The 27,625-nt window shown below is 40.3% G+C and overlaps 2 protein-coding genes across 5 annotated transcripts in view; one reads left to right on the top strand and one right to left on the bottom strand.

The window, feature by feature from the left end:
- Positions 1–7,007, bottom strand: part of SERAC1 (serine active site containing 1) — a 77,643-nt gene extending 70,636 nt beyond the window's left edge. For 3 of the 4 annotated variants that reach the window (XM_067701671.1, XM_067701672.1, XM_067701670.1), the window contains exon 1: positions 6,872–7,007. The gene's annotated coding sequence lies outside the window, so the exon portion shown is untranslated. The remainder of the gene's footprint in view (positions 1–6,871) is intronic. The other variant, XM_067701673.1, reaches the window with a different exon arrangement.
- A 126-nt stretch (positions 7,008–7,133) lies between these two features.
- Positions 7,134–26,207, top strand: GTF2H5 (general transcription factor IIH subunit 5). The gene is made up of 3 exons (XM_067701663.1): positions 7,134–7,205; positions 8,006–8,078; positions 25,973–26,207. The coding sequence occupies exons 2-3, from the start codon at positions 8,044–8,046 to the stop codon at positions 26,151–26,153; spliced, it is 216 nt and encodes a 71-aa protein (XP_067557764.1). The 5' UTR covers positions 7,134–7,205; positions 8,006–8,043; the 3' UTR covers positions 26,154–26,207.
- Positions 26,208–27,625: the final 1,418 nt, after the last annotated feature.

Here is a 27,625-nt window from a genome sequence, read left to right as displayed (position 1 = left end):
TTCTGTGAGAGGGCTTTCTCTAGCTGCAGCAAGCGAGGGCCACTCTTCATCGCGGTGTGCAGGCCTCTCACTATTGCGGCCTCTCTTGTTGTGGAGCTCAGGCTCCAGACATGCAGGCTCAGTAGTTGTGGCTCATGGGCCTAGTTGCTCCGTGACATGTGAGATCTTCCCAGACCAGGGCTCGAACCCGTGTCCCCTGCATTGGCAGGCAGATTCTCAACCAATGCACCACCAGGGAAGCCCTGTTGTGTTTTTTCAAAATTGTGTTTGCTACTCCAGTTTGCCCTTCCATATAAATTTTAGAATCAGCTTGTCTATTTCTACAAAAAAATTCTTCTGAAATTTCGATTGAGTCTTCCAATCCATTAATATGGATTATCTATTTGTTCAATCATCTATCATGTTTTTCACATATGTTTGGTAATTTCCAGCATACAAATATTGTATATACTTTTAAAGAGTTATACCAAAGTATTTTATGGTTTTTAGTACAATTATAAATAATTATTTGGGTTTTAATTTCAATTTCCAGTTGTTCACTACTAGTATATAAAAATGATTGAGTTTTGTGTATTTCCTTGTATCCTGTGACCTTGCTAAGCTCATTTATTAATTTTGGGACCTTTATTTGTAGATTGTTTTGGATTTTTCTACATAGACAGTTATGTTGCCTGTGAATAGAGACAGTTCAATTTCTTCCTTTCCAACCAATATGCCTTCTATTTCTTTACCTGGCTTTACTTCACAGGCTAGGACCTACAATACAATGCTGAATAAAAATAGTGAGAGCAAATATCCTTGTATTGTTCCTGACCTTAGGAGAAAAGTATTCAGTCTTTCACCATTAAGGATGATGTTAGCTGTAGACTCTTTGTAGCTGTCCTTTTTCTCTTTGAGGACATTCCCTTCTATTCCTGAACTGCTGAATTTTGTCAGAAGCATTTTGTGCATTAATTAAGGTGAACATATGATGTTTCTGTAGTCTGTTAATATAATACATTTCCCCAATTAATATTCCCAGAATGAACCTAAGTCACGATACAATATCCTTTTTAAATATTGTTTTGGATTTGCTAATTTTTTTTTTTTTAATTTTTGGCTACATTGGGTCTTTGTTGCTGTGCGCGGACTTCCTCTAGTTGCGGTGAGCAGGGGTTACTCTTCATGTGGTACGCAGTCTTCTCATTGCGGTGGCTTCTCTTGTTGCGGAGCATGGGCTCTAGGCACGCAGGCTTCAGTACTTGTGCCTCGCAGGCTCCAGAGCACAGGCTCAGTAGTTGGGGCACACAGGCTTAGTTGCTCCACGGCATGTGGAATCTTCCTGGACCAGGGCTCAAACCCATGTCACCTGCATTGGCAGGCGGATTCTTAACCACTGCGCCACTAGGGAAGCCCCTGCTAGTATTTTGTTAATATTTTTTGTGTCTATGTTCACAAGAGATACTAATATCTAGTTTTCTTCTGATGTAGTTGGTTTTCACATCAAGGTATTGCTGGTCTCATAAAATAAGTAGGCAAGTGTTCCATCTTCTTTTATGTTCTGGAACAGTTTATGTAGTATGTTTATACTACATACTGGGTATGTAGTATACCCAGTTTATGTATGTATTCTTTCTTCCTTAAAAAGTTTTAAGTAGGATTCCCACATTATCTTTTTAAGGTCTTAGGGTCTAAAGTGACATGTTCTCTTTCATTCCTGAGTTTTGACAATTTGTGTCTTTTTTTTTCCTCACCATTTTCTTTTTTTTTTTTAATTGGGTTATAGTTGTTTTACAATGTTGTGTTAGTTTCTACTGTACAGCGAAGTAGAGTTCCCTGTGCTATACAGCAGGTTCTTATTAGTCATCTATTTTATATATATTAGTGTATATATATCAATCCCAATATCTCCCAATTCATCCCACCACCTCCCCAACCCCTCTGCTTTCACCCCCTTGGTATCCATACATTTGTTCTCTACATCCGTGTCTCTTCTCTCTTTTTTTTCTGCCAGTCTAGCTAGAGATTTCTCAATTTCATTGATATTTTCAAAGACTCAGGTTTTAGTTTCATTGAATTACTCTCCTGTTTTTCCATTATCAATTTCATTACTTTGTGCTCTTAATAGTCTCTGCCTTGTGCTTATTTTGATTTCAAATAGCTCTTTTTTCTCAAGCTTCTTAAAATTGAAGCTTAGATCACTAATCTAAAATTTCCTTTTTCCTAATGTAAATATTTAATGCCAAAAATTTCCCTCTAAGTATTGATTTGACTGCATCCTTCACATTTTGATATGCTGTTTTTTTTCTTTCATTCAATTAAAAATATTTTCTAATTGCACTGTGACTTCCTCTTTGACCCATGGGATATTTAGAAGTATCTTAATGTCCAAATATTTGGGAATTTCCAGGTATCTTTGTTATTGATTTTTAGTTTAATTTCATTGTGGTTGGAGAACAGGCTTTGTATACTTTCAATTCTTTTAAATCTTGGCTTGCTTTATGATACAGAATATGGTCTCTCTTGATGAATATTCCATACTCACTTGAAAAGAATGTATATTCTGTTGTTGCTGGGTAGAGGGACCTACAAATGACTATTAGTTGATGGTGCTTTTGAGGTGTTTTCTTTCTTACTGATTTTATGTCAAGTCATTTTATTGATTACTAACAGAGGAGTGTTGAAGGCAGGGGCCAGTCAATCATGAAAGTCCTTTTTAGCTAAATTAAGGAGTATGAAGCTTACCCTGAGTTATGGAAGCTGACGGGAGATTAACTTTAAGAAAGAGAATAATAAGATTAAAAAACTTTTTTTAGAAAACTTGACAAGATTGAAAATAGGTTGGAGGAGAGCTAAAGTAGAGATGGGGAGAACCAATAGGGAGGCTTTTAACAATAATCAAGGAGAAACATGTACTTGAATTAAGGCAGTGGCTCTGAGAATAATCAAGAAAAAAACAGACTTAAGGAGATAATAAGAGAAAAGAATCTGATAAACAACTGGGTGAGAGATGGAGAGGAATGGGTAAAAGGGAAGAGGCAATTATGATTCTCAGTTTCTGGTTTGGATTAGTTAGTATATAAGGGATAACATTTACCAAAATAGAAAAATACAAGAAGAGAAATGGATTTGAGGGAAATTCCCAATTTCAACATGCTAAGATGAAGGTTCTTATAAAATATTCATGAAAGATGTCCATTAAGCTATGTGGGCTCGGCAGAGAGGTCTACACTATAGATATAGATTTATGTCATCTATTATAGATTTGTGTCATCGGCACATATTATTAATTGAAACCATAGTTTTGGATGAAGTTATTGAAGATCAGCATATAAACCAGTGTTTCTCTAAATGTCACCCTAAAATTATCTGCAGATTATTAAAACGCAGATTCCTAGACACCATTTTAGATTAAATTTATCTAAGACTCATAGGCTGAAACCAAGGTGTTAGCAGGGCTGTATCACTTATTGAAAGCTCTGAGGGAGACTGCACTTCCAGGCTCATTCAGGCTGTTGGCAGAATTCAGTTCTATGCAGCTGCAGGACTGAGGTCCTTGTTTCCTTGCTAGTTGTTGTCTGAGTGCCACCCTTCACTCTCAGAGCCTTCCCTCTAGTCTTTGCAGGTAGCCCCTTACATCTGAGAACCAGCAACAGCTTATCCTTCTCACATTGCCACATCTCTGACTCTTCTGCTTTCCTCTTCCACTTTAAAGGGTCTGTGTGATTACATTAGTCTCTCCTAGAACATCTAAAATAATCTCCCTACCCTAAAATCTGTAACCTTAATTCCATCTGCAAAGTCCCCTTTTCCTTGTAATGTAACATATTCACAGGTTCCAGGGATTTGGGAATGGACATCTTTGGGGCGCCAGTATTCTGCCTACCACAAGCGGTCTGATACAAGTCATTTTGTAGACATATATTTTCATTTCTCTTGGGTAAATATCTAGGAGTGGAATTGCTGGTTCATAGTGCAGATACATGTGTAACTCTATAAAACACTGGGCACACAGCTGAATAAAGACTACATCACCTATCTTTCCTTCTTGTTAGTGTGTCACTGACTAAGAACTGGTTAATGGGTTGTAAGTGGATGTGTCATATGCAACACCTGAGAAGTGTCCTTAAAGAGAAAAGTATGTGCCTTTCCATCAAGCTTCCCTCTTGCTATGAGCAGGTGGCATTTGGAATTAAAGCAGTCATCTCAATCATGAGGTAGCATGCTAAGGATGGCAGAACAGCAAGACAGAGGAATCTGAATCCCTGATGATCACAGAGCTGCTGCCATACCATCTGTGGCCTGCCTACCTATAGAATCATATGCATATTTAAGCCATTATTATATTTTCTATGTAATGAAACCAAATCCAATTCTAACACATCACAGTTTTAAATATCTATATGCTAGTGATCCCAAAGTGGTACCTTCAGCCACAATCTTTCCAGACTCATGTATCCAACAGCTACTGGAACATTTCCACTTGGATGTAAAACAGGCCTTTCAAACTTAACTGTCCAAAACAGAATTCTTTATTTTTTCTCCCTGAACTCTTCCTCCTCTCATTCTCCTCATCAGCACCAAACAAATAGTAAACGGTTTTTTATGATAAATGGTGAATGATCTACCTCAGAGCTCAAGCAAAAAACACATATGTTGGCCTTGATTCCTTGTTTTCCCCTCACCTCGTATCCAAACCATGCACAATTCTTGTTCTCTGCCATCAAAATATAAGCCAAATCCTGCCACTTTTTTCCATCCTCACTGTTACTACTCTAGTGCAAGTCACCATCATCTCTCATTTGCAATGGCATCCTCAATGTGCTTTTGTAGCTTAAAAAATCCTTCCCAGAGAGATGAAAAAGTTCTGGAGATAGGTAGTAGTAATGGTTGCATGATAACATGAATATCACTGAACTGTACACCTAAAAGTGGCTAAAATGGTAAATCTTATGTTACGTGTATTTAACCCAAATAAAACAAACAAAAAAGAAATCTTTCCTAGAGACAACATAGCCTCCTATATTTCCTTTTTTTTCCTAAATATTTTTCATGTGTGTCTTTCACACTTAGGTCTTCAATCCATTTGGAAATTACTATTGTGAACGGTGTGAAGTAGGAATCTAATTTGTCTTCAATCTATGCGGATATCACATATCTCAGCATCATTTATTGAATACTCTGTGCTTTTGTAATACCAAAGCTTACCAAAGCTAACCTTATACTTAGCTTCCATATGTATGTGGACGTGTTTCTAAGCTCTCTATTCTGTTCCATGAGTCTACTTACCTGTCCCTAAACCAATACCAGTAATTAAGACAGTAGTCTCAATTATCATGGCTTTATATTGTTTTGATATCTGGGAGGAAGAGACTTTATTTTTCTTCAAAATTGAGTTAGCAATTCTGGGTGCTTTGCCTTTTCATATACATGTTAGGTTCAGCATGTCAAGTTCCATGAAAAACTATACAGCAATTTTAATTGGAATTGCAGTGAATCTGTAGAATTGGAGAAAACTGACATCTTTATGATACTGAGTCTTCCTATCCCTGAATATGGTATATCTCTCCATTTACCTGGGTCTTCTTTTATGTGTTTCAGTAGAGCATTATAATTCTCTCCTTAAAGGACTATGCAGCTTTAGTCTGATTTATTTCCAGATACCTTCAGTTTTTAATACAGTTATGAATAGTATCTTTTTTATTATTAAAATTCCTAGTTAGTTATTGCTGGTGTGTAGAAGTTACTGTTTTACTCAGAAATCTGCTTGAACTGAAGGCCATTTCTGATGACCTCCTAACCAAAGAAGCCCTCCCAGTCATTCTTTATAACTTCACATCAGTTACCCCTTCTTGTTAACTGATTTTTAGTGTCCCTCTCCCCCACTATAATTAGTTGCTTGTTCACCATTGTATAGAATAGGGTCTGTGCAATACATAATTGTGCAAAATCTCTGCTGAATAAATAAATAAGGTCTTAAATCTGGATGATTTGGAAAAATACAGGAAGAAAAGCAGATTTTGAAGTGAGGGTGGAGTGAGAACTAGTTCAGTTTGAGAGGCGGTGTTTAGAGTTCTCACAGGTCATTAATGTGCAGGCATCAGGCCAGCACCTGGAGCACAAGAATGGAGGTTTGATGTGATGGAAGTGATGAGACCGTCAAGGAGGAGAATGCATTCAAGAAGGAAAAAAAGAAAATATACTTGAGAAGAACTATACCTGGGTCAGATTAAAGAGAGAGGGAGCGAGCATGCACAACAACATGGAAACCAACCGGACGGGAAAGATTTGAAGCACAGGAAGAGGGAAATAAATGGAAGAGCTAGGTTCGTAAATCACATGAACACACAATTAGAGAAGTACAATTTCATCTGAGGAACAGAAAGCAAGAACCTCATTTCTCCATTGGTAAAGCCAATTGGAGAAAGAGACCGCTCTATTAGCCCACAGATCCGAATTTGGGGAAGAGAGTAATTTTACTTTACTCTGGGTCTTTCACTTTAATATGACAATTACCGGGCTTGGAGGACCTATCAGCATTCAATCTATTCAACCTCTCGGGTCCCAGCTAGACGCTGCCTTCTGAAAGGTTCGGATTTAAACGAGGAGACTGTTTCCTCCTCATTTTCATCGTCTTGCCGTGACCACCGCGCCCGGGCTAATGGTACCGGCAGGTGCTCTTTAGGCCTTGGATTGTAACTAGAGAAGAGTGGCAACCGGGAAAGAAGAGTAGGGCTGCCGAGGCTGCGAGAGAGGCCCTCACCTCACGCCCAGCGGCGGGTCAGCGGGTCAGTCAGGGGCCGCGCCCCGTCGCCGCCCTCCCCACTCCCCGCCGTGCCGGGCTTCGCCAGGGCCCCAGCCCGCACCCACGAGCCCAGCCTTCCCTTCCTACCTGCCGGCACGCGGACTCAGCCAGCCCCGAGCTGTTCACCCGGGTCCAGGTCGGCAGGGAGACCACCACTCTCCGCTGCTCCCTGCCCGCGCGCGTCCCCAACCAGCGGCTGGCTGCACGTGACCCCGCCCTCACCGCACGCCGCCCCGCCCCCTCAGCCGAGCCCACGCCCCGCCTCCCGCCGGCGTGCTCCACCCACGAGCCCGTCGCTGTCGCGATGACGTAATCGGCGCAAGCGCACTCTGTCGGCGACGCTGAAGTGCTGCTGCATCTGTGGGCGGAGGTTCGTGGCGTTGGCTCTTGGCGCAAGAGGGGAGAGTGGGGTGCCTGGAAGGTAGAGGGGTCTCAAAGAAAAAGAGGAGGAGGGGGAAAGTCCCAGAAGCCTGTCTTTCAGGTGCGGGGGTGTAGGGCGGTGTTCTGCCCCCTTTCTGGGCCCTTTCTGACGAGGACGGGCGGCTGCCCCGCGGGAATTGAACGGTGGATTTCCTTCGGGGAGGCACTGCCCGGTACCCAAGTGTAGAAATTTAAGAAGGGTTAACTTCGCGTGCGCTGAGTGGTTTCTTTTCCTTCAAGCGCACATCATTGGGGAACATATTTTGTTTGGCAGAGGAACACAGATCTGGAGACATGGATTGTACTTTTTTTTTTTTTTTTTTTTGTCGGGAGCTGCGGCTTAATCTTTCGCTCCTTTTCGTCTACAAAACGAGGTGGTCGGACTCACCATGTAATTTTTAGGTCCCCTTTCAGAGCTACCATCCTGTGATTCCTGTCTCCAAGGATATTACCTTTTCTCATACTCCTGAGTAGGAAAAGAAATCTTTTGATTAGTGGACATGTTTTAGACCTGGATTGGGCACACTGCTGTGGACTTAGGGCCCATGCTTTCATTAGGATTGACAGCGGGCAGAATTTTTTGCAAGTAAGATTTATGCGTTGTTAATATTCCAAATAGACTTACTTTAATTTTGCTTAAAGATCAGAATATCTGTATGTTTTCCTAATGTTAGCTTTATGTCTTTCATAGACTTCTATGTTTAGTCTTGGCATTTAATTTTTTGCCTCTTTTCAGAAGTAAATCACCAAAGAATATTGAAGTTGATGCTTTTGTGTTTTGTCGCCTTATCCTTTTATTAGCATTTTTAAGGTCATCTGCACCTTCTGACTTGGAAAAGATGGTCAACGTCTTGAAAGGAGTGCTTATAGAATGGTTAGTAGTTTTGATACTTAACAAATTTTAAATCTGCACATTGAATCTTGATTTGTATGTGTATCCCTTCCAAAGTACATTTTTTTCTTTTGTTCTTAAGATTTGAATGAATCAAGTTTTTCAGCTTTCTCAACTGCATTTTTCTTACTTAATAACAAGTGGGACAGATGGTGGGTTTTTTTGGATTTTTAGAATTTTATTTTTTTTATACAGCAGGTTCTTATTAGTTATCCATTTTATACATATTAGTGTATATATGTCAATCCCAATCTCCCAGTTTCCCGGTTCATCAAATGGGACAGATTTCGTTGCTAAGTTTCTTCCTGGTGCCAGATTTCAATGTTTCTGTTGAATAGATGCAATTGGCATTATTTCCAAGAAGTTTTGGTCAGCGGTAGCATGTTTGTTACATTAACCCTCTTTAGGGGAACAGTGCTTGTATTCTCAAATCGTCAGGGATTGACTAGAATTTTAGGGTCTGCCTAAGTCACACAAACTTTGGTCTTTAAAAAAGAGAAAAAAACAAGAGAGCGAGTTGAAGGTTTCTTAAACTAGGCACACATTCCAAAGGAGAAACTAGAAACTATGGGTAGAGTTGAGCTCCTCAAAGCTAATGTAGGGCTTAATAATCCCTAGTCTGAAAATCTGAACTGTTGGACCAGTCTTGCTCAGTCTCCACTTGTTTGTTTGCCCCACCAAACAATTCTGTCTCATCTGGGAGTCCTGCCCAGTGGACACTCCCATTGTTTGAAATTACTACTGTCTACATTTCTCTGCCTCTAATGTGAGCCATTATGTGGATGACCGTACTGTTTCTGTGATGGCAAGCCTGGGGGAGGAGCAAGACCAAACCCTGGGGATCTCTGGCATTTAGAGTAGCACTGTCCAGTAGAAATATAATGTGAGCCACATATGTAGTCTTAAATTTTCTAGTAGCCACACTAAAAAGTAAAATGAAACAGGTGAAATTAATTTCTTAACTCTATACCCAAAGTATTTCACCAGGTACTAAAATACACATTGGATTTTGAAGCTCTAGTATGAAAAAAGACAATACAATAAATTGTATTGTCGGTGAAGCCAGTGAAGTAGGAGGGAAACCAAGGGAATGGTTGATGAAAGCGAGTTGGCTGTGTCAAGTGCTGATGAGAGGTGGGGTAAGATGAAGACACACTGGAGGTCATCGGTTTTTTATGAGAGCTTTTTAATGGAGAGGTGGGATAGATGCCAGATTGGAGTACTTTGGAAAGGGAAAGGGGGGCAAGGAAGTAGAGACCAGGTGGAGGAGTTTTGTTGTGATAATGAGCAAAGGAATAAAGAAGTGGGTGGGTAGCTGAAGAAGGATATGTTAAGGAACTCTGGTTCTTGTTATTTTCATTGTTTTAAGGTGAGAGACTACAATGTATGTTGATAAAAATAAACCGCCAGAGAGGAGAGAGGTGTTCACTTGGGAAAGCCAAGAGGCGGATTGAGATCCCAGAAATTCTAAGCATGCTCTGCTGTTGTCTTTTGGAAAACACTTCTAAGCTAATTTTTGTATTTTATTTTTCTTATTACTTTGTCATAATTAATAGAAACATTTTCCTGGTTGGTCTTTTTTTTAATTATTTAATTTATTTATTTACTTATTTTTGGTCAAGTCGGGTCTTTGTTGCTGTGCACGGGCTTTCTCTAATTGTGGTGAGCGGGGGCTACTCTTCGTTGCAGTGGCTTCTCTTGTTGTGGAGCGCGGGCTCTAGGCGTGCGGGCTTCAGTAGGTGTGGCTCGCGGGCTCTAGAGCGCAGGCTCAATAGTTGTGGCGCACGGACTTAGCTGCTCCGCAGCATGCGGGATCTTCCCGGACCAGGACTCAAACACGTGTCTCCTGCATTAGCAGGCGGATTCTTAACCATTGTGCTACCAGGGAAGCCTCCGGTTGGTCTTTTAACATTATTTTTAACACAGAGGATACACACACACACAGTGTCGGCTATCAGTTTTTTCCCTTTTGTTTCTTCTGATTTTTCTAAAGTTAATCTTCATTCTGGATTTGATCAATATTCACCTCTGTCCTAGGGTTTTCATATTTTTATTTTCATTGATATTTTGAGTTTCATTCATCTAGAATTTATTGAGAGGAGGGGCATATTATGAGGTGAAGATCTAAATTAGCTGCCTTTTTTTTTTGGTCAAATAGCTGAATAATTTTCCAACACCATTTATTTCCTTCCCTAATGATGTGTGATGACTCCTTTATCACAGAGTTTCACTCCCCTTGCTACTCTCCCTAATCCCATCCCACATCCATTTTTTTCTTTGTCATTGTTACCTATTCGAGAATATCCTTGGAATAATTTAGTCTAGTTCCAAAATAATCCTTTTGGAATGATGGTTGGGATTGTATTACACCTATATTTTATTTTTTTTTAATAATGCTAGGCTGCATTTTAAGGAGCAAAACTTTGGGAAACTCAAAATTTCGGTGGTAGACTTGCAGTTTAGCCATAAGAACAAAGAGTACAGATTTGTAAGAGGAACTGAGGTTTAGTTTTCTTTCCTGATCCGGCAAGCTCTCTGCTAGTTTGCTTGTTACCAGCCTCTGAATTCTGCCTGGGTGCTGAACAACTTGCTTTTCCATGTATTCTCCAGACTAGCAGCAGCAGCAGCATCTGGAGCTTGTTAGAAATGAAAATTTTCAGACCTCACCCCCTATCTACTAAATCAGAATTGTGCATAAAAAAGGATCTTGACACAGTGCATTTTAAGTTTGAAAAGCACTTAATCAGCTTAAGTTTGAAAATCAGTTCCCCTATGGAGAATGGTTTTGCAGCAAGACTACAGTGTACTTAAATTTTATTTTGCAGATGGATACTATCCTTGCAAAACTATTTTTTCCCTTCAAAGTGAAATCTAAGGTGTAGCCTGCACAACTTTTCAAAAGGGTAACTGTCTTCCCAAAGATATAGATCTTCCAAGAAGACTCCAGGCCTAAGCAATAATAGATTCATAAAGGGCATGGCCAGGGCCTGTGGGTCCTCCTTCATGTGTAGGTGCACATGTTGGGATGATGGTAACTAAAGTCCTTCAGTTTCCCTCATGTCTATATTTGATTCCAGAGAGAAGATTGTTAATAATACAGTATCAGCATCAGTCAGTTCTTATCTCATAATATCCATAGATTATATGAAGCATTTAGGTGTATTGGAATGCAGATCTACATTAAAACAAATAAACCAGAGTATAATGTTGGCCATCTATGCCCAACTATCAGTGAATTGAAAAATCAAAGTACTTGGATATAATAAGGTTCTCTCCTCCCAAGGCTTATCAAATACCACAAACTAAAGTTTTTGGGGGGTTTTTTTGTGGTGTTTTTTTTTTGCGGTACGCGGGCCTCTCACTGTTGTGGTCTCTCCCGTTGCGGAGCACAGGCTCCGGACGCGCAGGCTCAGCGGCCATGGCTCACGGGCCCAGCCGCTCCGTGGCATGTGGGATCCTCCCGGACCGGGGCACGAACCCGTGTCCCCTGCATCGGCAGGCGGACTCTCAACCACTGTGCCACCAGGGAAGCCCAGTTTTTTGTATTTTTATGTCAAAATGAGATTGTTGAAAACTTCCTCTTTGTTGGGATCCACCACTATCGACTGCCAGCCTCACACCAAGTGTTTTCCCGAGTCTAGCCAACCATAGCAGTTACCGAAGCAAGCAGCATATGCTCAACAAATGTCTGCGTCCAATTCCAGGTGCTAGAGCAGACCTCTGGTGTGACATTTATCACAGTTGGTTTGGCAGGTGCTTCAGCCAGGAAGATTTGTTGTACAGCTGCAAATTCCAGCCAGTTTATAGCACAACAGCAAAGAATCCGGAGAAACAGGTATTATTAGACCAGTCTTGTCCTTATGGGTTTGGCTTCCAAACCTCTACTGTGTATGAAAAGCAAGTAAGAACTAAGGCAAAACCAGTCTAACTGTTGTCCTGTTCTTTAACAGCATTTATATATCTTTTGTGAGCCTTTGCTTCTCATTCTTTGCAGGGCTGCATTCACTGAAGTTTCTTGGGCACCCAGAACAGTGCCTGAGATACATATAGAGGTGCTTAGTAAATATTTTTTACTGAAAGAATTTTGTTAATAAAATTGAACCAAGGAGTGTAATCTCACCCTAAATTCCAGGTTATTAGAGCTCTACTACCACAGTGAGAAGCAGAGTGGATAAGAAGAGGTTCTTGATAAATTGAATTCAAGTTTCAGTACAGAAAAGGTTCATACACTAGGCCTCCTTTTTGGCAAGTTACATCAGAGTAGCTTTTATTTTTTACTTTTTAAATTTTTATTGTATATAAAATAGTTGATTTACAATGTATTAGTTTCAGGGGTACAGTAAAGTGATTTAGTTATACATGTATCTATTCTTTTTCCGATTCTTTTCCCATATAGGTTATTACAGAGTATTGAGTAGAGTTCCCTGTGCTATACAGTAGGTCCTTGTTGATTATCTGTTCAGTATTTTGTATATAGTAGTGTGTATATGTTAATCCCAGCTTTCTAATTTATCCTTCCCCACCCCCAACCAGAGTAGCTTTTAAATGAGGTGACTGTTACCTTCCAGTCCGTAGCTTTTAAAAAGCAGACTCTCACCAAGCTGCTGACATGGATGATGGAAGTGCAGTCTTAAGAAGCATCTGATCTAGGGCTTCCCTGGTGGCACAGTGGTTGAGAGTCCGCCTGCTGATGCAGGGGACACAGGTTCGTGCCCCGGTCCGGGAAGATCCCACATGCCGCGGAGTGGCTGGGCCCGTGAGCCATGGCCGCTGAGCCTGCGCGTCCGGAGCCTGTGCTCCGCAACGGGGAGGCCACAACAGTGAGAGGCCCGCGTACCACACACACACAAAAAAGAAGCAACTGATCTAGAAAGTAATTTGTGATAGGTCTTTTGAGCTTTTATGTGCTTTAACACAATAATTCCATTTCTAGATGTTTATCTTAAGGAAGTGATCCAAGCTGCAGATAAAATTGTAGGTAGTTGATTATTCTAATTAAACAAAGTGTTGTGACATTTTTATCATCAAACAATATAGCTATTAAAATATTTGAAAATATTTTACGTGATATGAACAAAGGCATTTTCACATTCAGTAACAATTTTCTAAAACATTCCACTATCAGGACATAACAGTATTTATGGAGAAATACTTGTAAAATTTTAAAGTAATTATATCTGTTAACTAATTACTATCAGGAAGGATAGTTTATTATTGACTAAGACAAGATTATCATTCTGATTGGATAGACAGTATTGACAACTTTATCCAACTGACCGATTAATTTTATGGTCTCTTTCATAGCTAACTGCATCATTCTAGTAGGCCTCTCATGGTGTAATACTTTTTTTAACAATCATATTTTATAGGAGGTATACCAAGGTTCTTTTTTTTTTTTTTACTAGATCTTTATTGGAGCATAATTGCTTCACAATACCATGTTAGTTTCTGTTGCACAGCAAAGTGAATCAGCCATATGCATACACATGTCTCCATATCCCCTGCCTCGTGAGCCTCCCTCCCATGCTCCCTATCCCACCCCTCTAGGTCATCGCAAAGCGCTGAGCTGATCTCCCTGTGCTATGCTGCTGCTTCCCACCAGCCAACTGTTTTACATTCGGTAGTGTACATATGTCGATGCTACTCTCACTTCGCCCTCCCACCCCATGTCATCAAGTCCATTCTCTATATCTACCTCTTTATTCTTGCCCTGCAACTAGGTTCATCAGTACCATTTTTTTTCCTGAGATCCCACATATATGCGTTAGCATGCAGCATTTGTTTTTCTCTTTCTGACTTACTTCACTCTGTATGACAGACTCTAGGTCCATCCAGCTCACTACAAATAACTCAGTTTCTTTTCTTTTTATGGCTGAGTAATATTCCATTGTATATATGTGCCACATCTTTATCCATTCGTCTGTCAGTGGACATTTAGGTTGGTTCCATGTCCTGACTATTGTAAATAGTGCTGCAGTGAACATTGTGGTGCATGTCTCTTTTTGAATTATAGTTTCCTCAGGGTATATGCCCAGTAGTGGGATTGCTGGGTCATATGATAGTTCTATTTTTAGTTTTTTACCAACAGTGCAGGAGGGTTCCCTTTTCACCACACCCTTTCCAGCATTTATTATTTCTAGATTTTTTGATAATGGCCATTCTGACCAGCGTGAGGTGATACCTCATTGTAGTTTTGATTTGCATTTCTCTAATAATTTTTGACATTGAGCATCTTTTCATGTGCCTCTTGGCCATCTGCATGTCTTCTTGGTGAAATGTCCATTTAGGTCTTCCGCCCATTTTTTAACTGGATTGGGTTTTTTTTGATATTGAGCTCCATGAGCTGTTCGTATATTTTGGAGATTAATACTTTGTCTGTTGTTTCATTTGCAAGTATTTTCTCCCATTCTGAGGTTTGTCTTTTTGTCTTGTTTATGGTTACCTTTGCTGTGCAAAAGCTTTTAAGTTTAATTAAGTCCCATTTGTTTTTTTTGTTTTTACTTCTGTTACTCTAGGTGGTGGGTCAAAAAAGATCTTGCTGTGGTTTATGTCAAAGAGTGTTTTTCCTGATTTCCTCTAAAAGTTTTATGCTGTCTGGTCTTATGTTTAAGTCTTTAATCCATTTTGAGTTTATTTTTGTGTATGGTGTTAGGTAATGTTCTGATTTCATTCTTTTACATGTAGCTGTGTAGTTTTCCCAGCACCACTTTTTGAAGAGGCTGTCTTTTCTCCATTGTATGTTCCTGCCTCCCTTGTCGAAAATTAGGTGCCCATATGTGCATGGGTTTATCTCTGGGCATTCTTTCCTGTACCATTGATCTATATTTCTGTCTTTGTGCCAGTACCATACTGTCTTGATGACTGTAGCTTTGTGGTACAGTTTGAAGTCAGGGAGGCTGATTCCTCCAACTCCATTTTTCTTTCTCAAGAGTGCTTTGGCTATTCGGGGTCTTTTGTGTTTCCATACAAATTGTAAGATTTTTTGTTCTAATTCTGTGAAGAATGCCATTGATAGTTTGATAGGGATTGCACTGAATCTGAAGGTTGCTTTGGGTAGGATAGTCATTTTAACAATATTGATTCTTCCAATACAAGAACATGGTATATTTCTCCATCTGTTTATGTCATGTTTGATTTCTTTCATCAGTGTTTTATAGTTTTCTGAGTACAAGTCTTTCGCCTCCTTAGGCAGGTTTATTCCTAGGTATTTTATTCTTTTTGTTGCAATGGTAAATGGGAGTGTTTCCTTAATTTCTCTTTCTGATTTTTTGTTGGTGGTGTATAGGAATGCCAGAGATTTCTGTGCATTAATTTTGTATCCTGCAACCTTACCAAATTCGTTGATTAGTTCTAGTAGTTTTCTGATGACATCTTTAGGATTTTCTATGTATAGTATCATGTCATTGGCAAATAGTGACAGTTTTACTTCTTCTTTTCCAATTTGGATTCCTTTTATTTCTTTGCCTTCTCTGATTGCTGTGGCTAGGACTTCCAAAACTATGTTGAATAATAGTGGCAAGAGTGGACATCATTCTCTTGTTCCTGATCCTAGTGGAAATGCTTTCAGTTTTTCACCATTGAGTATGTTGCTTGCTGTGGGTTTGTCATATATGGCCTTTATTATGTTGAGGTAGTTTCCCTCTATGCCCATTTTCTGGAGAGTTTTTATCATAAATGGGTGTTGAATTTTGTCAAAAGCTTTTCCTGCATCTATTGAGATGATCATATAGTTTTTATTCCTTAATTTGTTAATGTGGTGCATCACATTGATTGATTTGTGTCTAATTTGTTATCAGGGTGATGCTGGCTTTGTAGAATGAATTTGGGAGTGTTTCTCCCTCTGCATTTTTTTGAAAGAGTTTGAGAAGTATCGATGTTAGCTCTTCTCTAAATGTTTGATAGAATTCGCCTGTGAAGCCATCTGGTCCTGGACTTTTGTTTGTTGGAAGATTTTTAATTACAGTTTCAATTTCATTACTTGTGATAGGTCTGTTTATATTTTCTAAATCTTCCTGGTTCAGTCTTGGAAAATTGTACCTTTCCAAGAATTTGTCCATTTCTTTGTGGTTGTCCATTTTATTGGCATATAGTTGTTTGTAGAAGCCTCTTATAATCCTTTGTATTTCTGCAGTGTCAGTTGTGATTTCTCCTTTTTCGTTTCTAATTTTATTGATTTGCATCCTCTCCCTTTTTTTCTTGATGAGTCTGGCTAAGGGTTTATCAATTTTGTTTGTCTTCTCAAAGAAGCAGCTTTTAGTTTTTTTGTCTTTGCTATTGTTTTCTTCGTTTCTGTTTCATTTATTTCTGTTCTGATCTTTATGATTTCTTTCTTTCTACTGACTTTGGGTTTTCTTTGTTCTTCTTTCTCTAGTTGTTTTAAATGTAGGGTTAGATTGTTTATTTGAGATTTTTTTCTTGTTTCTTAAGGTGAAATTGAATTGCTGTAAACTTCCCTCTTAGAACTGCTTTTTCTGAGTCCCATAGGTTTTGGGTCATCGTGTTTTTGTTGTCATTTGTTTCTGTGTATTTTTTATTTCTTCTTTGATTTCTTCAGTGATCTATTATTTATTTAGTAGCATTTAGCCTCCATGTATTTGTGTTTTTTACAGGTTTTTTTTCCTGTAATTGATTTCCAATCTCATGGCGTTGTGGTCAGAAAAGATGCTTGGTACAATTTCAATTTTCTTAAATTTTCCGAGGCTTGATTTGTGACCCAAGATGTGATCTGTCCTGAAGAATGTTCCTTGTGCACTTGAGAAGAAAGTGTATTCTGGCACTTTTGGGTGGAATGTTCTATAAATATCAATTAGATCTATCTGGTCTATTGTGTCATTTAAAGCTTGTGTTTCCTTTTTTATTTTTTGTTTGGATGATCTGTCCATTGGTGTAAGTGGGGTGTTAAAGTCCCCTACTATGATTGTGTTACTGTTGATTTCTCCTTTCATGACCTTATGTATTGAGGTGCTCCTATGTTGGGTGCATAAACATTTATAATTGTTATATCTTCTTCTTGGATTGATCCTTTGATCATTATGTAGTCTCCCTCCTTATCTCTTGTAACAGTCTTTATTGTAAAGTCTATTTTATCTGATACGAGTATTGCTACTCCAGCTTTCTTTTGATTTCCTTTTTCATGGAATATCTTTTTCCATCCCTTCACTTTCAGTCTGTATATGTCCCTAGGTCTGAAGTGGGTCTCTTGTAGACAGCATATATATGGGTCTTGGTTTTGTATCCATTCAGCCAGTCTGTGTCTTTAGGTTGGGTCATTTAATGTCTTTACATTCAAGGTTATTATCGATATACATGTTCCTGTTACCATTTTCTTAATTGTTTTATGTTTGTTTTTGTGGGTCTTTTTCTTCTCTTGTGTTTCCTGCTTAGAGAAGTTTCTTTAGCATTTGTTGTAAAGCTGGTTTGGTGGTGCTGAATTCTCTTAGCTTTGGTTTGGCTGAAGAGCTTTCGATTTCTCCACTGAATCTGAATGAGATCCTTGCTGGGTAGAGTGATCTTGGTTGTAGGTTTTTCTCTTTCATCACTTTAAGTATATCCTGCCACTACCTTCTGGCCTGCAGAGTTTCCACTGAAAAATCAGCTGATAACCTTATAAGGATCCTTTGTGTGTAATTTTTTAGTTTTCTCTTGCTGCTTTTAATATTTTTTCTTTGAATGTAATTTTTGTTAGTTTGATTAATATGTGTCTTGGTGTATTTTTCCTAGGGTTTATACTGTATGGGACTCTCTGTGCCTCCTGGACTTGGGTGATTATTTCCTTTCCCATGTTAGGGAACTTTTCCAGTATAATCTCTTCAAATATTTTCTCAGACCCTTTCTTGTTCTCTTCTTCTCTGGGACCCCTGTAATTTGAATGTTGTTGCATTTAGTGTTGTCCCAGAGGTCTCTGAGATTGTCTTCAATTCTTTTCATTCTTTTTTCTTTATTCTGCTCCTGGGCAGTTATTTCTACCATTTTGTCTTCCAGCTCACTTGTTCGTTCTTTTGCCTCCATTATTCTGTTATTGATTCCTCTAGTGTATTTTTCATTTCAGTTTTTGTGTTGTTCATCTCTGTTTGTTTGTTCTTTAGTTCTTCTAGATCTTTGTTAAACATTTCTTGTATTTTCTCAATCCGTGCCTCCATTCTATTTCCGAGATTCTGGATCATCTTTACTTCATTACTCTGAATTCTTTTTCAGGTAGATTGCCTACTTCCTCTTCATTTATTTGGTCTTATAGGTTTTTACCTTGCTTCTTCATCTGTGACATATTTTTTTGCTGTCTCCTTTTTTTTTTTTTTAAATTAGTGGGATTGTTTTCCTGTTTCACTGATCGTTTGGCCTGAGGCATCCAACAATGGAGTTTGTAGGCTGTTGGGTAGAGCTGGGTCTTGGTGCTGAGATGAGGACCTCATCTGATGAATATTCATGAGACCTCACTCCTATGAATATTCCCTGGGGTCTGAGTTTCTCTGTTAGTCCACTGGTTCGGACTCGGCGCTCCCACCGCAGGAGCTTCCACCTGACCCCAGGCGCGCAAATCAAGATCCTGCAAACCACGTGGGTGACAAAAAAAAAGAGAGAGGGCGAGAACACTAACAAAGTAAAAAATAAAATTAGACTAGGAAACTAACAGATATGTTAAAAAGAACGTAAAAATAAAAACATAGAGAATCAACAACCGGAAGGTACATCAGTACCACAATAGTAAAAAGAGGAGGAGGGAAAAGAAAAAAGGGAGGGGGGAAGGCCTTGGATGTGGAGAGCGGGGCGTAAGGAAGGGCGAGGTTTGGGTGGTGGGCAGGGCCAATGCTCAGGACGCACAGGGCTGGAAAAGGCTCTGGGGACTGTGGGGGGTGGGGCTTAGGCTCAAGGAACAGAAGGGCTCCAGGCGTACCTCCCATCCCTGGTCTTAGAGGGCAGGGGACCTCACCTGGGCCCCTCCCGCCTGCCTCTCCTGATCTCCCTGGCCTCCCTCCTATGCCTCCAAGCACCCACGCAGCCTGGAGGGGGCTTTGGATCACAGGGGACCAGCCTGGGAGCTCAGCAGGCTCCCCAGGGCCCAGTGGGCAGGGCAGTCGCCCTCCACTCCACTCCCACTCCTCTTCTGCTTGCCACTTCTGATCTCCCCAGCCTCCCTCCTATGCCCCCAGGACCCACATGGCCTGGATGGGGCTTTGGTAGGGGGGCAAGTGGTTTGGGAGCTCAGCAGGCTCCCCGGCTTGAGTGGGCCAGGCGATCGCCCTCAGCTCCTCTCCCGCTTTTCCTGGAGAGTCCCTCCCTCCTGCCTCTCCTGATCTCCCCGGCCTCAGGGGCCCTGATCTTATCTGACCTCCACTTTTTCTCCCCACCTCCGTCCCCCTACGTTCTACTGGTTCACTCTGGGATTCCTCCTGTCTCCTTGGGGATCAGAGTCCCGCACCAGCAGCCGGCAGGCGCCCTAGTTCTATACTAAGTTTCTTTAGGAGGGGGTTGATAATACCTCCCCTTTACGTTTCCAGGACAGAGACATTTTTTCTTGCTCACTAGCCCTGATCCCAGGACTTTAACCAAGTATGTACATGGGCACTTGGTTTTGGTTTTTTTGCTGCCAGCAGGTTCTCCCAGAGAAACTCCCATGTAGAATAGTCCTATGTTCAGGCAAGATATTCTAGGCCCTCAACATATGCTAACAAAGTGCCCCTTAAACTTTGAGTGTCTTTTTGAATCATTACAGATTACATTTCAAATACATGCTTGAGAATTCATTCTCAAATTGACTGCTTTCCATCTCCTTTCAAAAAATTTAATTGAAGCAATTGATATTAGAAGCAGTTATTTCAGTGTGTCACGGACCGTTTTCTAAGTTCTCATCTCATTTGTGTTAGCAGTGTTTCCTCAGGTATAAGGAGTACAGTTTGTGTACCTGATGATTGGGAGTAGCACAGATTTTGCAGCAATAGAACACAGAAATACTTTTTCTATGACCATCTTAATTTATCTGAGAAAAAAATAAAACTAACATCAAGATGACTGGTGATTTTGTACCAGATGAAGTTAAGGTGAAAAGTTAATTTAAAGGCAATTTAAAGAAAAAAATTGAGTAATATGTAGTGCAGATGTTACAAGAGATGGCTAAAATGGCAAGGGTAGATGCAAATGGTAAAAATTTTGAAAGCACTGACCTGTTGGTTAAAAGCACAGGTGTGAGTCCCCTGGCACTTCTTGGCTTCAGTTGTTCAGCTTTTACTTAATTGAAAGTATGTAAATTTCTTTTATTTAGAGAGTTGCTGGAGATAAAAGTCTTCATAACCACTTAACCCTTGCTATCTCTAATACCTCCTAGTAGCAGCCAATTACTAGAGTAAATTGGTGTCATCTGTGAACACACTGCACTCGAACAGTAACAAGATAATGTATCACATTTGGACAGCAGATTTTATAATGTCCTTGTTTTTTGTCATTATTGAACCATTTAAACCCAAAATTTATATTAAAGGGTTAACAAAAAAACTACCATTTGTCCTGTCACCTAAAGTATATGTTTCTAAGCAACCTCTCTGAGTGTGTGACTTTTGTAGAAAGTATTGAAATTCTTGTGGGGTCTAAGACAGTGCAGCACAATAAAGGTTGTGAGGGTAAAGTGGGCACCACACGAGAGTCAAAGGCAAGTCCCTCCTTGCAGGGAAGGGAGGAAGCAGTGTGGTTGTAGAACAGTAAAGCAGAGGGGTTTTTTCTGTCCACCACACCTGTGTACTGTTAAATTGCTCTCCTTTTATTCTCCACCCCTGTCCCACCCAACCCCCTTTTATTTGTATAGACACGGAGCAATATAGGGAAACAACTGAGGTTTCAAAAAGAAACCTTTGAGAGCAGGAACCTGTTCAAAAGAACCTGTTTGAGCAGGAAAACGATAGTTTTAAAGATGCTGAAGCTTTGTTTCCCTGTCCTATGGGCCTCCCCATTTTCAGTTCTGTAATATCTGAAAGAACCCTGTTCAGCCTGCTTCATTACCCCCAGATTCTTTCTAGAATTGCTCTTTAAACTCTTTTTCTTGGCTGCATTGGGTCTTCGTTACTGCACGTGGACTTTCTCTAGTTGCTGTGAGCAGGGGCTACTCTTCGTTGCGGGGCGTGGGCTTCTCCTTGCAGTGGCTTCTCTTGTTGTGGAACCCAGGCTCTAGGCATGTGGGCTTCAGTAGTTGCAACACACTCAGTAGTTATGGATCGCGGGCTCTAGAGCACAGGCTCAGTAGTTGTGGCACACAGGCTTAGTTGCTCCATGACATGTGGGATCCTCCCAGACCAGGGCTTGAACCCGTGTCGCCTGCATTGGTAGGTGGATTCTTTTTTTTTTTTTTAAGTATTTATTTATTTATTTATTTTTGGCTGCATCGAGTCTTAGTTGCAGCATGCGGGCTCCACAGTGCATGGGCTCTCTAGTTGCAGCACCTGGGCTTAGTTGCCCCGTGGCATGTGGGATCTTAGTTCCCCGACCAGGGATTGAACCCATGTTCCCTGCTTTGGAAGGTGGATTCTTAACCACTGGACTACCAGGGCAGTCCCTGGCAGGTGGATTCTTAACCACTGTGCCACCAGGGAAGTCCCTCCATCGACTTTTAAATTCACCCCTACCCCATCATGTCCCACTTTGCCCTTAGAACCTAGTAAGATAGCAGCAGAATCCCTTATATCCTCAGCCTCTTCTCAGAACTTTCCCTCTATCTTCCCCCAATACCCCTTTTTTGTTGTTGTCATAATAAAAACCTAGCTTTCCCCTGAGCCTGCTATGTTGACTTTTCTCTAATACCTCTTGTACCACTGGGCCAAGAAGTGGGATGGGTATCTACCTTGTTCCTCATTGCCACTTCCAGAAATCCTCCCTCCCTCTTCCACAGAAACCCCCCAGTTCTGAATCTGACAAGACCACCCACTAATCCTCCTCTTTGTAACCATCTACAAACACCCAAGTCTTTCCTTGAAAGTTATTCTTTGAAGGCTACTTGTCACTCTTCAAGAGTTCTCCACAAATTCTTAACGATTTCGTATGTATAGTCCTTTCAGTACCCTGGCCTTTTCTTCCAATGAGCTTTTCTCTGTCCTGTCATAGTCATTCATTCACATTGTCACACCTACCCACATCCCTACCAATACTGCCATCTCTTCAAAATCTCCATTTTAGGCATCTAACTGACCACTACCTCCTCTTTCCAGTTCACTCCCTCTAATACCCTAGCTCTATAATTCCTTTGATTCTACCAGACCTGCAGTCTGTTGATTCTCCCAGCATTTCCATCCTGACTCATCCCAGCATCCTCACTTTCCTCCATACCCAGTCCATCAGTATACTCGTTCTCTTAAAGACACTCAACTCCCTGCCCCTCTCAGTCACACCAACCAGGTCGGGTTCAATCCGGCTCTCTACCTATTCTGAACCTTTACCTCCACAACTCTAATGGCTGGAGAAAAACATACAAACATACTGATTGGTCTCACTTTAAATTCATGACTATTAAATTCATGTGAGCCTTAATGCTAGCCTGCAAACCAGCTAAATTTCCTAGTCCATTTATTGTCCCACTTTCCTAATAAAGCTGTTAGATTTCATCAAATTAAGATTTCATCAGTTTTAAAACTTAGCAGTATTTTATGTACCTATAAGAAAAATCACTGCCAGTTGTACTGTAACATGCCATGAAATGTAAGACCCATCCCAATTTTGGAGATGGTAAGATGTGGGGGGAATGTGCTTCTTAGAACGGGTGGAATATGGTATTCCATACCTTCACCTTCTCTTAGCTCAGAAAACGTCCCTGTCCTCACTTCAGCTGATTTCTTTGTTCCTCATTTCCCTGAGAAAACAGAAGCAACCAGAAGAGAATGTCCACAGTCTTCATCGCCTGGACCTGGGCCCATACACTCTTCCCTTCCTCACACTTACTGTGGGCGACTTGTCTATTCTCTTGTCTCAAGCCAGCCTCCCTCCTTGGGAACCGGATCCCAGCCTCCCTGGCCTATTTAAAGACACCTTTTCAGCAGTTTCCCTCTTTTTCTCCCGCATTATCCACTTTTCTTTCTCTACTAGATCATTCCCAGCAGAACTACAAACATGCTGTAACACTACCCCTCCCCAGGTGGGCGGCCCTGTGGGGCAGAAACTCTTGCTTCCACATCCGTCTCCAGCTCCCACTTGACTTTCCTGCTCTTTGTAGCAGGATTTCTCAGAAGATACGTATGTAGTCACTTTCTCCGATTTCACTCCTTGCAGTCTGAAAACCACTTCAGTCAGGCCCTGTCCTCTGTAGCCATAGTCCTGAAGCTGCTCTTGGGAAAGTCCAGTAACTTTCTGAACCCAGTAGTCAGTTCTCAGTCCTTCTCTTGCTCTTCCTCTTAACAACATTTGGCCCAGCTGATCTCTTCCTCTTCCTGGAGATCCTTCGTTTACTTAGCTTCCAGTCTCTTCAAGTTTTCTTCCGACCTCAGTGGTCATTTTATAGGCTGATTTGCTGGTTCATCCTTTTCTTCCTAACCTTTTGATATTGGAGTATCCAGGGCTTGGTCCTTGGACTCTCCTCTGTAGCTCTGCTCACTCCTTTGTCATAGCTTTAAATGCCGTCTATACATTGATGACTGACTGACTCCTCATTCTGGACTTCACTGCTGAAATCCAGAATTGTATATCCAGCTTCCTGCTCAACTTCTTCACTTGGGTGGCATCTCCGATGTAACTTGCCTAAAGCCAGACTCTCGATCTTAACTACACCCCTGTTCTTCTGTGTTCCTCCTCATCTCAGTGAAAGACAACTCCATCCCTTCATTTGCTCAGACCAGAAATCTTGGCGTCTCCTTAATTCCTCTCAAAGCTCAAGTCCAGTCTCAGCAAGTTATGTGGGCTTTACGTTTGGTGTATATCTAGAGTTGAGCCACTGCTCAACTTCCCTGGTACCACCTAGGTCCAAATCATTGTGTCTTGTCATTATTACTGCATTCACCTTCTAATTGGTCTCCCTGTTTCCACCGTTGCCTCCACCACCCACCAGCCTCTTCTCAACCCAGTATGATCTTTACATTTAAAATTAAAGTCATTTTGTAAGTTAAATCAAGATGGAGTTCTAACCCATATCCCACTGCTCTCCCCTCCACTTTCCCCTCTCCAGCTCTGTGGCCTTGCTGTTCACTCCGCGTAGGATGTTCTACCCCACGTCACTTCATGGTTTGCTCACTACCTCCTTCTGATGTGTATTCAGACATCACCTGCTCAGTAAGGCCTCCCCTGAGTCCCCTGCTTAAACTTGCAAGATCATATCACTGTCGTCACTGCCATTTCTCATTCGCTTCCTTTGTTTTCTGTGTGTTTGTCATAGTGTTACCACTAGAATGTAAATTGTCTTCACTGCTGAATCCCCCAGACCAGAATAGCACCAGGCACATGATGGGTACTCAGTTTATTGAATGAGTGAATAAAACTTAACAGAGCAAGTTTACCACTTCTGAACAAATCAATTTCCCACATTAGTATGGTCATTATAATACTGCAACTATAGAATTTAACTGAATTTTGCCAAACTTAAGTGGATCAATAGAACCTAACTTTTCTGAACCTAAGGTAACAAGCATACTAGAAACTAAATTTAAAATGTGTCACTTCTGGGCTTCCCTGGTGGCGCAGTGGTTGACAGTCCGCCTGCCGATGCAGGGGACACGGGTTCGTGCCCCGGTCCAGGAAGATCCCACATGCCGTGGAGTGGCTGGGCTCCTGAGCCATGGCCGCTGAACCTGCGCTCCACAACGGGAGGGGCCACAACAGTGAGAGGCCCGCGTACTGCAAAAAAAAAAACAAAAAAAAGTGTCATTTCTGACATGGGGAGACCTACTTATTTATTCACATTATTTTATAGCATAGCAAATTGTTAATAAAATTATTTTAAAGGTAAGCTGTTGAAAGTAATTAAGACAATCGTTTTTTCAGGAAGGCTTGACTTTATTCATAGTTAATATATACCATAAACCATACTCATTTAGCTATTGAAATAAATCCTTTACTTTGTTAGCTTCACTTGTACCTATGTTTGTACTTGAAAGAAATAAAATGTATATGGTTTTCAGTAAATTACACTGACCTCTTTTGAATTAAATTATTATCTTTGTGATTGATGTTGACATCCCTCAAGAAACCAAAAGATTGTGTAAGATTATGTTTTCTCTAAGAATTAAAAATATCTGTATGCAAATTGACATTTTTATATTCATCTTTTGCTGAACACAGTATTGTATATTATATTAGATCTAAAGTGTGCCTTTGTTATAATTCAGGTTTTTATTAAAAAGACTCATTTCTATAAATCTAGGAAATTTTATCTCTTTCCCTTATGGCTGTCCTATTCATTCCAAACTAAAAACCACAAATAAATAGAATTGAATTTAGATCTCATTTTGAACTCACTGTTCTCAGAGAGACTTGGTTAGAATTTCCTTTAAAGATTCTGAATGTTAGGAGGTTCAGAATTTTAAGGAAGGAAAAAAAGTTGAATATTTACTGCAAGCCAAAGACTATTGTTGGCATTTTTAAAATCAGTTAACAGGGCTGTGCTTCGAGTCCCTATTACAAAGCTGTGAACATTGCTTTACTTTTTCACTTGTCGGTGACAAATTATTCTTTTAAAATCTCATCATTGGCCTCTTTCCTCTAAACTTGCACTAACAGTTCTAAAATGAAGCTGTCTGTTAATCATCAACACTGTGTCTGTTAATCATCAACACTTGAGGCAGAGAAGGAGTGAGGAATTGGTTAACAGTTTAGAACTTTTAAACTTATCCTAAAACTCTCCATGCTCAATTCTAATTGTTCAGATCTCTGGTAATTTGACAGTAAGGTGTCTCATCATCATGTGTTTATCTCGACAGTGACCCTGCCATGAAGCAATTTCTGCTGTACTTGGATGAGTCAAATGCCCTAGGGAAGAAGTTCATCATTCAAGACATTGATGACACTCACATCTTCGTAATAGCAGAGTTGGTTAATGTCCTCCAGGAGCGAGTAGGTGAATTAATGGACCAAAATGCCTTTTCTCTTACCCAGAAGTGAAAATATTAGATAATAACCACTTAGGAATTAAAAGTAACAAATGTGAGACACTCACCATTCGATGTCTTGTGTGACTGATTAGATTTACAGAATTGCTCGGAAGCATGTGACAGGGAAGACTGTGATATCATTTGTTTATAAGAAAGCCCCTGAACTGACTTTCTTGTTCTGTTTTTTTCAGTGTGTGTACCCTAGAATTTAAAAAAAAAAAAAAAAAATGCTTTAACAGTTGGCTATAATTTGGCTTTTATTAACCTATATTAAAATATGAATGTAATTGGTTTTCCTGCTTCTTAATGCCAATTTAATACATTAAGAATATAATGGAATATGCTTTTAAATCATCAGTCTAACCTACATACCACCTATATATTATCTTTGCTTATTCGTATTAGTAATTGGGGGTTTGGTAGTGTAGGTATGGTTTGTTTTGTTTCCACTAGAAACTTCACAGACTGTTTAGATAAATATGCCAAGGTGGGAACTTCAGTAATATTTATACCTTACAAATAGTATCTGCATGCCAGCCAGCTCTGTTGGTGAAGAAGATGTGGAAGAGAAAGAACCCTGTAACATTAACGTAAACTGCAGTTTGCATTTCCCTAAAAATGCAGTTTTTTAAAAGCACAGAGGGTTAGAAACAACCAAATGGGAAAGGTACATGCTGCTTTGCAGCTTTCATCTTTCCTTGTTCAGACTTTGTTGGTCACATTTTCCCATCAAGGCAAGTGCTCTTTTATTGAGAAGTCAGTTTTCCTTGGGCCTTATTCCCTATGAGAATCCCTGTTTAAATTTGTCTAAAAAAGAAAGGTAGGAACAGATAGAAGCAAAGTCAGTCTTGGGGGAGGTTAAGATGTGTTGCATCTAGTTCTATGGTTGATCGAGGCAGAAACAATAACACTGATGGGGGCTTTGCTTCCCTTCCTGAACATAGTGGTACTAGGATGGGTTCATGGGGTGGGAATTTTCCAAGAGAAAAGATAACTTTCATGATGTTAAGTGGAATCGTATCAAACCCACTTTACCTGCCTCCTTGTGGTGTGTTTATTCAGAGCATCTGTGTACCATAGTCACTTACTTACACATGCGTTCCCTAAAGCTGGAAATTTCCATAGGTATATTTATCATGGTTCCCACCCATGTAACTCAAGCCACCCAATTTTGATTTTCACATAACAATGCAAACAATTTTGATGAGTTATTGGTACATCTGGTACTAAAACTTGCTCAATACAGTACATTTCTTTAGGATTTCCAGCGGTACTGAAGTGTTACTGACTCTTGTATTTCAGGCATGTCTAAATCAATTTCTAACATGCCTCAGGTGTTTGTCACCTAATACCTTTTAACATGAAACTTAGAGAAAATTTTTCTTACAATCTCAGAGTTTAAGAGGTACTGGCAAGACTATTGGACAGTGAGTACAAAGAGTGTTAAGTGAAGGAAAATCTTTATTTCATTAGCCCTTATTG

Source organism: Pseudorca crassidens, chromosome 13 (genome assembly GCF_039906515.1).
Source record: "Pseudorca crassidens isolate mPseCra1 chromosome 13, mPseCra1.hap1, whole genome shotgun sequence".
NCBI lineage: Eukaryota > Metazoa > Chordata > Mammalia > Artiodactyla > Delphinidae > Pseudorca > Pseudorca crassidens.
This window is presented reverse-complemented; position numbering and strand designations above follow the sequence as displayed.

Coding starts and splice junctions, on each gene's coding strand:
- GTF2H5 (XM_067701663.1), top strand. CDS start 8,044: ATGGTCAACGTCTTGAAAGGAGTGCTTATAGAATG. Junction 8,079..25,972: donor AAAGGAGTGCTTATAGAATG/GTTAGTAGTTTT, acceptor TTATCTCGACAG/TGACCCTGCCATGAAGCAAT.